The sequence below is a fragment of the Bactrocera neohumeralis genome, chromosome 2 (genome assembly GCF_024586455.1).
Source record: "Bactrocera neohumeralis isolate Rockhampton chromosome 2, APGP_CSIRO_Bneo_wtdbg2-racon-allhic-juicebox.fasta_v2, whole genome shotgun sequence".
Taxonomy (NCBI): domain Eukaryota; kingdom Metazoa; phylum Arthropoda; class Insecta; order Diptera; family Tephritidae; genus Bactrocera; species Bactrocera neohumeralis.
This window is the reverse complement of record NC_065919.1, coordinates 57,907,938-57,924,598: the sequence shown is the minus strand read 5'-3', so window position 1 is coordinate 57,924,598 and position 16,661 is coordinate 57,907,938. Positions and strand designations below refer to the sequence as shown.

At 36.3% G+C, this 16,661-nt stretch overlaps 1 protein-coding gene across 1 annotated transcript in view; it reads left to right on the top strand.

Moving 5' to 3' along the window:
* Nucleotides 1–16,661, top strand: part of LOC126751768 (protein timeless homolog) — a 571,553-nt gene that overhangs the window by 108,038 nt on the left and 446,854 nt on the right. Inside the window, exon 8 of the mRNA XM_050462284.1 lies at nucleotides 548–711. Within this exon, the coding sequence (XP_050318241.1) occupies nucleotides 548–711 (164 nt within the window). The remainder of the gene's footprint in view (nucleotides 1–547; nucleotides 712–16,661) is intronic.

Sequence of the window (16,661 nt, the reverse complement as noted above, 5' to 3'; positions counted from 1 at the left end):
AAACGTCATTTTCTCTTCAAGAACCTGCTCATTTGTCGGAACGGCCGATATCGGACCACTATAACATATAGCTGCCATATAAACTGAATGATCGGAATCAAGTTCTTGTATGGAAAACTTTCACATTTGACAATGTATCTTCACCAAATTTGGTATAGATTATTTTCTAAGGCAACAATGTAATCTCCGAAGAAATTGTTCAGATCGGCTAACTATAGCAAATAGCTTCCATACAAACTGAACACATAGTTACTAAAAGAAATGCACCTGTGAAGGGTATATTAGCTTCGGTGCAGCCGAAGTTAATATTTTTTCTTGTTTCTATTAACTTTAGTTTCCTGCACACTCCACACTTTGCTCATAATGCCGTTAGACTAGCCTATATGTTAGCTATACTTAATTGTTTATTATTTTACCATTTGCCCCAACGCTTTATTTACCATATAAGTAAGCGTGTAGGTGTCAGCACTTTGCTTCCGATTTGCCCTGCGCCCAACTCTTATTCATTCTCATTGCTTTCTTTCTTTGCTTTTGTTTTTAATTACAGACATTCCGTGAATTGTTGTTGAGTTTGTTGGCGCTGCAGAAAGTTAAGGACGATCGCGCGTTGGCCCTCTTCGATATGCTATTGAATAATGTCTGCTATGTGCTGGAGTATCGAGAGACAATATTGCATCTGTTAATGAACTACAATGAAGCGCATAGCACCAAGTAAGTAGATTCCGGATGGAAATTAAAGATAAACACATACGACTAAATTAATACTAGCACTTGAAGTAAATAAAGGGATATATGCGAGCATATGTGTTTACTGACAATGCGCGTCTGAAGCATAGGAGACATAGGAGTTGAAGCTCTATAGAAAATATATTTACTTGCTCTTCATGCCATGCCATTTAATTATCAATCAGACTTATAGTACGTATGGGCTTGCTACCTGAAGCTTTAATATTTGTTTCTATACTCTGAACAGGGAATATTAAGTTGGCCACGAAATGTCAGAGATCCTTTTGATTCTGTTTTAGTCAAATTTCTTAATTAGCACTTATTGCTAATAGTCCTCGTATACAATTTGGAGAGATTTTTTTTCGTCAGATTTCGTTTGCTAATTATGTAGATTTGACAATTTGTTTATCAGCTCTCATTGTAGATTCCTGCTTTAAGTTCAATTTTTGTTAAAAAATTAACCTACTGGCAGCATTTCTGTCTTCAGGATGATGATATTTGGAAATAAATTTATCTTAGAACCAGTAGAACTCATTATCTTGTCGTATGAGAGCAAAGCGCACAGCTGAAATCGACCAACGCTTGTTGAAAGCTGCTTTACTGAAGTTGGCGCCTAATTGTAGGCAACAATTTAGCTTTAATTTTTTCGATGTCTGCCTACGATAGAAGCATACATTGACCAAGGCCTGAGTATAAGTATAATGAGTATAAGCCCTTTTACTGACAGCCCTCAATCACACATCCTCGTATACTATCTCTAAAATCACCTTGAAAAGTCGCTTTTGGCCTTCAGTGTAACAACTAGCATTACCGTGCACTTTGGCACCACAAACTTTGCAGCTTTACTATATATAAACAGACTTAGATGTTTACCAATACCTACATATGTATATATTTACAACAAAATGCTTCAGTATACGTTTAAATCCGTCTGTTGTTGTTAAAATTTGCGGAAGCTTCGAAAACAATGCACTGCGCCACACATGTAGTATCTCTGTGTGCATGTGTGTGTGTAAGTATTCAATGTGTTATTTACTCTGCTATGCCACGCTATTTTCCTGCTGTTTAAATAGGATTGCTGCCATTGTTGGGTATGAATATGTGAGATGGCTTAAATGTTTATATACATACACACACATACACGCGTACTCACACATATAGTATAAGTGAAGCGTCGCATTGGACGCCGTGGCGATGGAATGTCAGCTGTGTTTTAGTCAGTTGGTTAGTAAGTGGGTATGATACTATGACACTGACAACAACAGTTACAATAACAACAATAGCTAATATAGTAATAGCCAAAACAACAACAACAATAACTACTACAACAAAAACACGAACAATAAAATTAGTATAAGAACATTACAATTTACAAATACTAAATTACAACAACAATAAGAAAAGTAAAAATAACGGCTGAGGAAATTACAACAAAAACAATATATAGTACAGCAACAACGGCGATGCTATAGAATAACAATATTTGTGACAGTACTATTACAACAACAACAATATATTACAACAACAATGAAGTATATTACAACAGAAGATTATATTACAATAACAACACATAATATTACAACAACAACAAATAATATTACAACAACAACAAATAATATTACAACAACAACAAATAATATTACAACAACAACAAATAATATTACAACAACAACAAATAATATTACAACAGCAACAAATAATGTTGTAACAAAAAACAACAACAAATAATGTTACAACAGCACAACAACAACAACAACAACAACAACAACAAAGAGGAACCCAACTGCAAATTACAACAACAGCAGCATTTTACAAGTACAACTATATATGTATATTACAACAACTACATTTTACAATAACGCCGTGGTTGCGACAGTAATTTGCATTAAAACAACTTCGACAACAATGACTGATATTACAAAAACAACAATAATAAGAACAGCAAGTGATCCCCGCTTCAAATTAAAACGCTTACTTCGCGAAGCTTTAGTGCCAACTCCGCTCCTCTTTACTCTTTACACATCCACACACTTACACATCCACACACATGCGCGCTCTCACGTACGCAATCTCAGCGTTGTGTTTGCAAAACTTTCGCTGCAGTTACGCTGATAAAATTGTGGTTGTTATTTTGGTTACTCAACTTGTGCCTTTGCGAGTGTCTGCTGTCTTAGTTTGCTTTAGAATTTCCATGCACTTTGTTCTCGTCGTATCGACGAAAAGTTTAATTGATTTTGCAAACATGTTGTTGTCGCGTGCTCGAGCATAAAATTATTATCTGTTTAGAGTATTACCAGCGTCAGTGTCACTCACACACACATACACACATAAATAGTTGTAAGCCCGGCTATAAACTATATTGCTACATACTTGCTGAAAACTTTGCTTGAATTTTAATTGCACTCCAGTTGGTTATTTGGCAGATTGTTTACTTAAATGTATAAATGAATGTGAATAAATGAATGGATGAGTGGCTCACTGGGCATAAATGGCTGCCTGCCGGCTCAGTTACACTCACACTGCCGTTTATTGTTAGTATGTGTATGCATGCTAAGCAACCTTGATCTCGATACCAATTGTTCTGTCTGGCCGCACTGAGTCCCAGCTGCAACTTTCCGGGGATATTCCATTTACTCTAGCAGACATGGTGAACTCACTTACTCTTCGTTGTCAGGCTGTTTTCGTTATTGTTGTTTAAGCTGCTGATACTATTGCCTACAATATAACATAATTCAATTGTTTATAGCCTATAAATGCTAGTATTGTTTTTGCTGTTGTTGTGGTAACCATTTATTACTAACTCTTGCTGCATTGCTATAGTCGGCCCTAATCGGCTCCTGTCAGGCAAACGGAGCCTGTAAATACAAGTATACTTGTATGTATGCTTGTATGGAATGTCTGGTCAATTTACTCGAACCTAAGCGTTGGCATTTTGCTGAATTATTTTGTCTCTGAAACCCATAAATATTTCGAGGCACACAAACCTATGAAGGCATTAGAGAAAACCTTATTTTACAGGCGTAAAAGTAAATATATATATATATATATGTTATATACATATGTATATGTGGGCCCACTGCGTCACTCTTGTAATTGCTTCTGCTGTCTAATCATATTATCATTCTAATCCATTATGTTTTGCTTTAATAACTTTCACTAACTTGCTTACTATGAATGCAAATTACAGTCTCGGCGCACGAGTTAAAGGCTTGTCTTTGGGAAGCAATTGCCAGATGCATCTCACATATGCATTTGTCAGACGGCGGGTAGGCTGCAGGTCGCAGTTTCTACCGGAAATAGAAAATTCAAAGAGATTCATATTTTTTATAATTTATCTTCTAGTTAAACTAGAAAAATTCCCAAAAAAAAGGGTAAAATTTTAGAAATTTTTTAAAAATTGAAAAAAAAAGTGGTTTTTGACCAAAAAAATTTACTTTATGTTGTTTTGAAATATGTTCCAACTTGAATTTTCTTAGTCTTTTTTTAGTTTAAATAGAAGATAATTTAATGCCAAAGATAATAAACTTTGCTCGAATTCCATACGACGTTTAGTTTTTTTTCTATCCTGCCCGCCAATTCAGTAAAATTGTAAAAATGAAAAACCGAGAAAGTATGTTGAGTGTTTGGCCAAAATTAAACAAAAAAACGTTAAAAAATTGTGTATAATTCGACAAACACTACTGAGGTCGACTGACATAAACAGCTGCTGTAAACACACTGGTTGACAGATCGCGCTAATTTGTGGCATCATAATTAAGGATAGTTGTACCAACATAGGAAAAAAAATTTACCTGTCTTCCATATAAGCGGGAGGTGAAAGAGAGAAATGAAGAATTCCCGATACTTTCTTGACAGGGTGTAAGAACTAGTACTTCAGTTTTTGAGATATAGATCTGAAATTTTGCACATTTTCTTTTCTCCACAAGAAGGTGCTCATTTGTTGGAACCGCTGATATCGGATCACCATAGCATATAGCTGTCTTACAAACTGAACGTTCGGAAACAAGTGCTTCTATGAGAAACTTTTGTATTTGGCGAGATATCTTCACGAAATTTTGCATGGATTCTTATCCAGCACAGCGATGCAATCTTAGAAGAAATTGTTGAGATCGCACCACTATAGCATATAGCTACCATACAAACTGGTTGTTCAAAATCTAGTTATTTAAGGAACCTTTTGTACATGTGAATCGTATGGCTTCGTTGCAACAGAAGTTAACGTTTTTTTGTTTGCTGTTATTTTTGTAACCTAGCGGCTTGAAAATGCCCAAAGAATTAAAAATATTAAAAACACTACTTTGAATTTAGGACAAAACTGCCGTTAGTCACCCATTATTTAACATCTCTGCATTTTTATAGGTGACAACTTTGTTTATGACTTATTATAGTTACATAACGTACGCAATTTGCAGCGAACATAGCGAAATCCTATCATCATGTAATGCCATGCTTTTACACATTTTGCTTGCAATCCTCTATATGAGTGCGCGCTAGCGCCATGAAATATACCGTATACTTTTTGGTGACAATGCTTAGTGAGTCGACTAGCGTAGCTCGTGTGCTCGAAATCGTGCTGACTGCATTAAATAACGGTTCAAAGAGAATATTTGTGTAAGCCGAGCTTAGAGTAGATGTATGTAAGAGTCTGTTGCGTCAGAGTGCTGACTATATATGTAGTACTTTATTAAAGTGGGAGAGGAGGAGCTTAATTGTAATATTTACATATACATTAGCGTGGTTCTATATTAGAAAACATGTTTATTTCAACTCCTTAACCTTTTCTTGCAGTTACTATAATCGAATATATTGGATGTTAGTACTGCTTAGAGACGGTCATACTCTAATATATTTCTAATCATATTGTATTTGTAGAGTATAAGATTTTATCTATTTTAAGCAAGACTTAATAAAACTAAATTTATTTTTATAGATCACCCTAACATACCTAAAAAAATATTGAAAATTTTTTTAAGGTTCACCTTCTTTAAAAAAATCTTGCATTTATTAATATCATAAATTTTTTTTAAGAACCACCTTAAGATGTTGAGAAAACATACACTTTGATTCAATGACCATACTAACATAAGTGATACAATATTATAATTAATTTTTCATTTTGCAGATTAAATTTTTTTAAGGTTCACCCTAACATGAATGAGATTTTAAAAAATCATACACTTTATTTCAGGGACAGTCTAATTTGTTGTATATATCAATATATGTTTCCATATATATATATATATATACTTTTCCTTTAAGAACCAGCTTAACATATTGAGAAAACACTTTGATTCAAGGACCACATAAACATAAGCGCAATATTAAGATCATAAATTTTCTATTTTAAAGCTGAGTTTTTTTTAAGGTTCGCCCTAACATGAATGAGATTTTAAAAAATCATGAATGAGATTTTAAAAAATCATGAACATTGTATTAGAGACCACCCTAATTCGTCTGAGCTTTGTATATCATATACTTTTCTTCTAAGAACCATCTTAACATTTTGAGAAAACACACCATTTGTTTCAAGGATCACCCTGACATAAGTGAGATATTAGGATCATATAATCATATATTTTTTAAAAACCTTAAAAAATAGAGGTTCAAAAGTCATATTTTTTTAGGGATCACCTTAACATATTGAGGAACTACACACTTTTTTCTAGGACCACCCTAACATAAGCGAAATATTAAGATCATATATTTTGTAATTTAATAACCACCCTATCATGTTCGCTTAAATTTAAGAATATCCTATACTAACAATCATAATATTTTTAGGACCACCTAAAATACTGAAAAATTATATTTTTTGTTTCAAGGACTACCCTAACATAAGTGAGCTATAAACACACATATATGTAAGTTTAAAGCAGCTCAAGACTACATATTTTGTTTAAAAACCATCCTAATATACATTTTTATAGACATGTGCGTAAATACATCCCTTTGTTTAGGTCAAGAAGTGCGTTGAACTTTATACCCAGGCATTGCAATAAAATACCTACATTTGATATATACCTATATATACATAGATATACATTAGAGTGATTCAAAAAAAAAAAATTTTTTTTGTTTCGTACTTCGAAAAATAGGCTCTTAGACACCTCTAAGAAAGCCTCTCCAAACATGAGTTTGTAATTGTAACGGGAAGGTCCTCCTACATACAGTTTTCTATTTTTCCTTACTATCAGATAGAATAATTTATATCTATAATATTATATCTTCCAACTACTTAAAAAAATATCTTGTTCCTAAGATTTTGTAGGAAATTGAATGCTCTACAAAAAAGGTCTATTAAGATTTTTTCGTAAACCCAAACGTTTAAAAGATATTAACAGTCAAAGTTTGATTATTTTGGGAAAATTTTTTATTTCTTATGAATTTTATAACTCAATGAAAAAAAATTATTGTGAATAGATTTTTGGAGAGGCTTTCCTAGAGGTGTCTAGGAACCTATTTTTCCGAGTATTTTTTTTTTTTGAATCACTCTAATATACATACATACATATGCACATAGGTATAAATACATACATTTATTAATATTATATTAAAATTAATTTTTGTTTAATTTTAATTTTAAATTTCCATAATTTATTTTAGCATTTTCCTTACCTTTCGCTTCGTCATAATCGCTATAATTGATTTTCCCTTTTGTTTTCGCGAACAAAGCAATTAATTAATGAAATCTCTGCTTTTGTAAATTTACACTCCAAATGTAGATGAAAAAAATGGAAACAAAGTATTTCGTTTTACAATAATTGTGTAAAAGCATAAATTTGCACTGATAAAACACTACTCGGAATTGTAAATGTCAACAGTCAATACAATCGCAACAAAAAATGCATGCAACAAGGACACTTGTGTGTACCGTTATTCATCAGCAAAGCCATTTCACTAATGGCGAAGTTCAAAATTAAATTTACAATATTTTTGCTTGAAAGTTACATAAGCCGTTAGCTAATTAGAGTGAAAGCACGCTGTGGAACACCTAATTTTTTGTTTTTGGTTTGTCAAATTTTAATTAGGTTACTTCACCACTTTTAATACAGTTACATTTCCAGTTTGTTACAAAACTGATTTACACAAATGCTGCAAATGTATTGTTATTTCAGTAAATTTTGACACAGTGCTTGATATTTTACCGTTTCGTCAAAAAGTTATTGTTTCACCAAAAGAAAATTTATTTAAAAATGAAGCTATTATTAATTCCATTAAGTGACTTATGCACTACTTTAATATCGTTGATACTTTGTAATGTTTTCTTTACTTATCGCATATACTAATGTAGATATGATTGCTTCCTACCCCTACAATATCACGCAAAAGCATCATTATTGCCTTGGAATACCGCCTAAAAAGAGTATTTTCATAAAAAAATTAATGTTGCCTACATTTAGGATAATGCTCTTATTTTAGCGAAGTTTCACACCTTATATGAGCATCTTATAAAATAATGCCAGTTTTCAAGGCATTCGAAAAATACATATACTTCTTTCGAACAATCATACCAGTAATTTATGAGCTATACTTGTATACCATGCATACATACATATATGCATCTATCCAATCTGCTGAAAGCAGAGCTAATGGCGCGGTTGTTGAGGCTAATTATATCGATGCCATCGGCGTACGCCAGTAGTTGTACACTCTTGTAGAAGATGGTACCTTCTCTGTTTAGTTCTGCAGCTCGAATTATTTTCTCCAGCAGTAGATTGAAGAAGTCGCACGATAGGGAGTCGCCTTGTCTGAAACTTCGTTTGGTATCGAACAACGCGGCGAAGTTCTTCCCGATCCTGACGGAGCTTTTTTTGTTGCTCAACGTCACCTTATACAGCCGTATTAGTTTTGCGGGGATACAAGGCAGCTCCTTTTCGTGCTGTCGGAAGCAGCTTTGAAATCGTCAAAGAGGTGGTGTGTGTAGATTCCCCTTTCATGGGTCTTTTCCAAGATTTGGTGCATGGTGAATATCTGGTGAGTTGTTGATTTGCCAGGTCTAAATCACACTGATAAGGTCCGAACAGTTTGTTGACGGTGGGCTTTAATCTTTCACACAATACGCTTGATAGAACCTTATATGTGATGTTGAGGAGGCTAATCCCACGGTAGTTGGCGCAGATTGTGGTGTCTCCTTTTTTGTGGATTGGGCAGAGCACACTTAAATTCCAATCGTTGGGCATGCCTTCGTCCACCCATATTCTACAAAGAAGCCTTATCAGTTCGGCCCCCGCCGATTATTGTTTTTCAGACGGGTAATTGCAATTCGAACTTCTTCATAGTCGGGCAATGGAACGTCCGCATAGCGCCATCGATTGAAGAGCCGTGTTCGGCATCACCTAGTGTTATGTTTTCACTGCCATTCATCCGGCGCACAGTGAGACAGCCCAATAGTAACCGCGGCAAAAAATGGTTTTTTACGTGTCGTCCAATTTGGATGAAATTTTCACAGTATATTAACAGATTTATGAGTAACAATTCCCTGAAATTTCAGCCTCATAACTTCATTACTTTTTGGTCTAGAGCAAGTCAAAGTTGAGGTATGCCAACGCGCTTGAAATATGTTAGTTCAATATGTAATAATCAAAAGCTTATTAAAATAAAAATATATAATAAATGCAACTTTCAAGTATTTTTTTAATTAATTTAGTTATTGTAGAATGAGTAAATGAAAAAATAAATTAAAAAAAAAAAACACAATTTTTTTTTTCTTAACAACAGAACTGTGGTGCAAAAATTGAATATTTTGCATTTTCAATGGCCTAGGAAATATAGAGCAGCCCCTCGCCCTAGGTGCAGACTTATACCAAATGAAAGTTTGAAATCTCAGCTTTAGTTTAAAGTAGAGGACATATAGCAAAAGTTTGCAAAAGCACATTAAACATACAAAAAACTACAAAAAGTACGTAACGCGCACATTCTGTCGCTATACGTATGTTAGCATGCAATAGCATGTTTACAACTTTTTACTTTTATTTTTTTTAATTGTTTACTATTCACTTATTGTGCAAGAGAATAGTAATAAATTACATTTGTTTTTTGGTAGTTATTCAGAATTATGCTTTAAAGATCATTTATGTTTTAATAAAAATATTCTTGTTTACATAAATTTACGTTATTAATTTGATAGATAATTTTGTTGAAGGTCATTGACTTTGCGTTAGATAGTTGCATAATTTTTAATTTAAATTGATAGTGCAAGACATTGTTCTTATCTAAATTGTGTTATGATCACTTTCTAATGTTCTAATTCTCGTAAAAATTCACGTTTTTCTACGAATGAAGATGTAATGCACTATTTGCAAATATAATCAGATCCTTATATTAATTCATTTAGAATGAGAAACAAATTGAAAAAATTAGAATACCATGATGATGTTAAAAAATTGATTGAATGAAAAAAAAATATTGTTTTTTTTATTGCATTTCAATGGGAGGTGGGCGTATTAGTGAGCGTGTTATTGTAATTTTTGCATGAAACATTTTAAATGATATAAATTACAGTAATATAGAATTTGAAGGTTGTATTTAATATATTTTAGAAAATATGGCACTTTTTATGTTGAGGTAGTATGGGTGATGGGGTTAAAAGTGGGCCAAAGTTCAATTTTTATTTCAAATAATGTTTGTAACTATATAACATTCAAGTATACCAAAATTGAAAGTTATACCTAAAGTATTACGGACAATACGGCATTTTACAAATTTCGACTGTATGACAGGTGGGCGTAAAAGTGGGCGAATTTTCTTAATTTTTTTTTTTTAACTGGAATTGTCTCAAAAATAACCTGTGCAAAATTTCAGAGCTCTACAATGACTCCTTGTATTTAATGCCGGCGTTGTCTCACTGTGCGGCGTGTTCCATCCATTATTTTCGTATGTTCACTTTGCATCAGTTGATCAACTCCGGTCTTGAAACCTTCAGTTAGTCGCCGAATGTTTTCGTAGAATTTGCGAATCCCTGTCGGCCAGCTTATCAAGCTCTTCATACTCACGCATTTCGGCATCTCTCTTTTTCTGTCTGCAAATGCATCTCGCTTCCTTTTTCAACTCTCGGTATCTATCCCATCCTGCACATGTGGTCGATCGTAACGTTGCGAGGTAGGCAGTCTGCTTTCTCTCCGCTGCGACCCGGTTCTCCTCATCGTACCAGCTGTTCTTTTGCATTTTCCGAAAATCAATGGTTTCGGTTGCAGCTGTACGTAAGGAGTTTGAAATGCCGTCCCACAGTTCCGTGATAGCGAGTTGTTGATGAGTGCTCTCAGAGAGCAGGAGTGCAAGTCGAGTAGAAAATCGTTCGTCTGCCTGTTGTGATAGCGGCTTCTTCTTCGACGTCGAAACTTTCTTGTGTCTGTTGATGTGCGTTTTTTGCTGCACAGAGGCGGGTGTGTATCTTCGCTGCAACAAGATAGTGGTCCGAGTCGATGTTAGGACCTCTGAGCGTACACACGCCTAAAACTCTGTAGATGTGTCTTTCGTCCAGCACAACATGATCGATCTGGTTGGTGACTTTTCGATCCGGAGACAGCCGGGCAGCCTTAAAGGTATAACCTGTTAAATTTATTAAAAATTAGTCTATATTTGTGTATAAGCAAAGGTTAGCTCCCGTTGCCCCTTCATCACCCTATCAACTGCTGATGATGAGTGTCAATTAATATGAATATTTCTCGCACAGTTATACCGCTGCACACCAACAACCAAGTGGCAATTATTAACGCACCAGATACGAGTGTTAACCCAGTGCCATTATAACGGCATATTTACAGGCGCTTATCAGCGGCGTGTGCTGTCAAAGCCAGAGTAAACGCAATTCGCGTAACTCGTTGACAAATGCCTCGTCACGGTACATACATACATACAAATATTTTATTTTGCTCTTAATTTTCATGTTGCATGCAACACACTACCGCGCAGCGCTTCGAATTGCTCTGCATGTGCATCAGCTAAATTTATTCGCATCAAAGAGCAAACTATTCGCTTGTGCGCGAGTTCCCGCAGATGTATTTGTATATATATGTGTGTGTGTGTGTGGCCGCATTGATGCATTTGCATGTGCATAACTCACTTTTAGTGTGATTTGCATGCACGTGCATGTATGTGTGTCCGCTTGCGCGGGAACTCTAGTTCATTTGTTGGTGCTATCTGTCAACTTTCGCTCGCTGTGCGCTTCTTGTGCCGCCGTTTTTCACATGTTGCACTAAGCTGATTTCCTGTGAAATGCGCAGCTGTTTGCACACACACACGCACGGTTCGCACTTGCGCTGGTGTTGGTGGAATGCATTCACACGGAAATTGGCACACGCTCAGCTCGTTTGACAAATGAAAGTAAAAATGCGCGCAAAGTAATTTCGAAAATGTGACTGCGTTTTCGCCTTGCCCGCGCCTTTGAATATGTTTGTAAACTGGAAAGTTAATTAAAAAGCAGAAAGGAATGCAAAAAAAAACATCAAATGTGTTAAACCTGATCTAGTTTTCGTTAACGCTTGATTTCAGTCGAATGTGATGACACGTATGATTTTTTCTATGTTTTCGAATCCAGAAATGGGTTTTAAAACATATTTTCTTTTTCAACTCATACGAAGGTTCAATCGGGTTCGACAAGACCACCAAGCCGATTGGAAGTAGCACCACACAATTTCTTGTAAATAGCTATCTAACCAAGGACAGCATTCCAACGCTTCCGCAGCCGCCCTACAGACTAGATGTGCCTCTCCGGACTTTTTTTATTTTCATTGCCTGCAAGGCCGCTGAAAGGGGATCCAAGCAGCATGCACCTCGGCTCTCAAAGCTATTCCGGAGAATGCCTTCCGTGACGCCTTCAATGCTTGGAAATCGCGCTGGCAGCGCTGCATCGACGCAGTCCTATTGCTTTCCGGACCCTGGTATCTTGTACAACACATCGCTCCATCGACTGCGGTATTCGCCGTTGCCAATGCGCAAAGGACCATAAATCTTCCCCAGAACCTTTCTCTCGAAGACTCGTAATTAGCATCGTCCATGTCTCTGCATCATCCAGCTGGATGGGGATGATGTGTGACTTGTACAATTTGATCTTCGTCGGGAGAGGACTTTACTTCTCAATTACCGACTCAGTGCGAAGTTAACAGTGATGTAGGGACAAGATCGCGAGTGCGACGTCTTCTTTTTGCTGCACAGAGTCGGGTGCATATCTTCGCTGCAACAATATAGTGGTCCGAGTCAATGTTAGGAGCTCGGAGCGTGTCTTCCGCCTGTAACAACATGATTGATCTAGTTGGTGGCTTTTCGAACCGGAGACAAAAAGGCAGCTTGATTAATTTTCCTATGTTGGAATCTAGTACCACAGATAACCACATTTCGGGCGCCGGTTGAATAGCGATCGTGTCGTTGGTAGCTCTCATAGGTGCGCTCCAAACGCTCATAGAATTCATCTTTGCTCATATCTACCTTTTCGTCCGTCGAGGCGTGGGCGCAAATCAGCGGAACTTTGTTTTGGTGAGAATTGTGGCTAGATGTTCATCCACCAGGATCAATGCCAATACTCGGCGACGGAGTATCTCTCCCATCACGAATCCCACACCTCATATGTGTTCCTTTATTTGGTCAATACAGTATATACCACAAGGACCCACTCGTTTCAGCCATTGTCCCGTCCATCGCACTTCTTGGACGTCGATGATGTCAGCCTTTACTCTTACGAGGACATCAACAAGCTGGGAAGCGGAGTTAAATTGTTCGAAGTTTTTGTAACACGTAATAATATAGAGGGAAATACCCTCCATCGCATCGATCTAATTAAATAGTAGCCGCAGGATCTATCAGAGGAACAAAAAATCACGTTCTCATTAGATTTCTTCTTATGAACTCGAGTCATTTAGCTTGATACAGTGCAGAATCATAACGCTTACTAAAGTCGTTGGTAAATTTGTATCAATTGAAAGATTTCTCGGATGTTAGTCATAATTTGCGCCAACAACCAAATTTCTGACCCGCAGATGCCCCAGTAAGATATTAATACAAGATTATACATACAAACCTGCTTCATTACTGGCGACTGTAAGGTTTTCCCTCATCAATTTAAATCGAATAGTAGCGACCCAATTATGTTCACAGCCATCATCCTTTTTAAATCGTAGTTGCATGACAACGAAAGTTTCATGAAAGTTTTGCTCTAAATTTCGCTGCGACATGTGACATGTCGCCATTGACGAAAAAAGCTTCAGTTAAAAAACAAAACGTGATAACTAAAAATGCTGCAGAATTGACGTCGCTTTATCATTTTCCAGTCATTGCAGCTACCCTGTAAGAAATAGCGCGGCTTCCTCAGTTGTACAACTGCTGGCCTACTGATGGCATCGATATCATTGACCATTACAATCGCGCCGTTAGTTCTGCGTTATCCAGGCTGGACAAAGAAGCGAAGCACATGGGTCTAGTAGGGAACGAGGACAAGACGAAATATCTCCTGTCCTCAAACAAACTCCCCACGTCGCTGTTGACAGTCATAACTTCGAAGTTGTAGATAACTTCGTCTATCTTTGGAACTAGCTCTAACAACAACAAGTACGTCTCAGTCTCAGTCTCGAAATTCAATGCAGAATAACTCTTGCCAACAGGTGCTACTTCGGACTGAGTTGGGAATTGAGACGTGAAGTCCTCTCTCGACGAACAAAAAACAAAGTCTATAAGTCACTCATTATACCCGTCCTGCTATATGGTGCGGAGGCATGGACGATGACAACATATGATAAGCCGACGTTACAAGTTTTCGAAAGAAAGATTCTGCGGAAGATTTATGGTTCTTTGCGTATTGGCAACGGCGACTACCGCAGTCGATGGAACGATGAGCTGTACGAGATATACCACGACATTGACATAGTTCAGCGAATTAAGAGACAGCGGCTTCACTGGCTAGGTCATGTCGTCCGAATGGAAGAAAACACTTCAGCTTGGAGAGTTTCGGCGCAATACCCACCAGAAGCAGAGGAAGACCTCCACTCCGTTGGAAAAATCGGGTGAAGTAGGACCTTTATCGGAATCATCGATATCGGGCTATAGTACAGTTGTCCGATATCGATGATTCCGACAAAGTTTGATCGAAATCCCAATATTTGGCGCCAATTGAAGATGACAAGTGTAGCCAGATCCTACTTCAACTGGTCTTGCCATACTAACTGACCGATCAAACTAAATTTCTCGTATGGGAAACTTTTTAGTGTAACCAAATCATCGCTACAATCACCAAATATTAAAAAAACGATCCTTAGAAGATTGTGAAGCATAAGCTTTCGTGCACTGTTTTTCTCATGTATAAATCTGTGGACTCAAATTGTTGAACTATTTGGAAGACATATTTTAATAATTAATAATAATAATTTAATTTTGAACGAAATTGAACCAGTTCGGAATTAGGTATTTTTTTAATTAATTCAAATTTTTCCTACAGGGTGCACTTACATACTTATACACTGGCACTGAAATAGTCGCCAATGGCTTGTGTTCTCGTGCCATGTCGTTCAAAATAAAGACTGCTGACCTCAATTAGCAATTAACATTTTGACAAAAGTTCGCCCGACCAAAATGAGGATATCCGTGCCGTCCTATGCTATGTCGGGCTAGACCATATTGGGCTATGGTGGTCACATCTGCCATTTCCTGCTCTCCTTCCTATTCAAATTTGCTTTAATGACTTTTTTCATCATTTGGATATAGAATGCTTGCACAGCAACAACAAAGCAGAAATAGCCAATATGACTTTCTACAACAAACTTCATTTTTATGGAGGATTTTTGCCCAAGCAAACCATTCATTGTAAGCATTTTGCACATTTTCGCTTGTCATTGTCTGCTGCTTCATGATTTTCTCACATTTTCCCAGTGCGCATACACACAGCTGCATACATATTTATATACATACATATATACATACATACACACATATATCCACACATACTTACATACATATACACATACCTACGTAGAAACACTCTTACATATGTACCTATCTATCCATTCCTATGGCTTGCATTTCTGTGGGTGCTGGTATTCCGCATTCCTCTACTCCATTTTTCGCTCTTGCTTTAATATTTTACATTTTTTTTTTGCTCTTTTTGTTTCACCGTTAATTCGTTGCAATGATTGATTGCTTTAAAATATTTCCAGAGCAAAAACTGCATAAAACTCTCGCTCGCTCTTGGTTTATTTGTTGTAGTTGTAGTTGAGTTGAGTGTGTCTGTGTTTGTGAGTGTGCGTCTGTTTTCCGCTGCGTGAGTCCACTAAGTCCACGAGCGCTTAATTCGATTGACTTCAATTTCCATTTCGTTTTCATGACAATTTGATACGAAAATGTTGCATTGATTGAATATGAAATCAATTTAAAATTAATGTTTCTCTCGATTCGTCGGAGAGGTCACCAACATAACGGTTGACTTGTGATTTATCATAATTATGGCAAATTTAGAAGTGGTTGAAATCTCTAAAATGTGTAAAGGATGTAAAGCTTGGCTTGGCTTGTGTGGTCTTATGGGGTTTTGTTTGAACAGAATGCTAGGAAGGCCATAGTAGTCTTTAAAGAGGCCTCTTAGACAAACTATATGAACTTGCCCAATAAGTGGACAGTGTTGTCTAAGTCCCAGTGTGGCTCTGAGTATATAATTTTAGGTTCCAGTTTTTTTGCGTAAAATTTTCGAAAAACTTTCCTTGATTTGTCACTACGAACGAAAGTTTATGAATACGGTCAGGCTGCTAGCTCCTGTAAAAGATATTGCAATTGTCAGAAAGCAAAAACTGGAAGCTTTGAAATGTCTTTGGTGAATTTTTTGAATTTTAGTTCGACAAAATTCGAATTTGTAATATAATTAAGTTTGGAATTCATATATGATATTCATGTCTGAAATGGAGAGGTGCGTTTTCAATGTTGTCAAACTTGGTTAATTGAAAAATATTCACAAATTCTTCCGT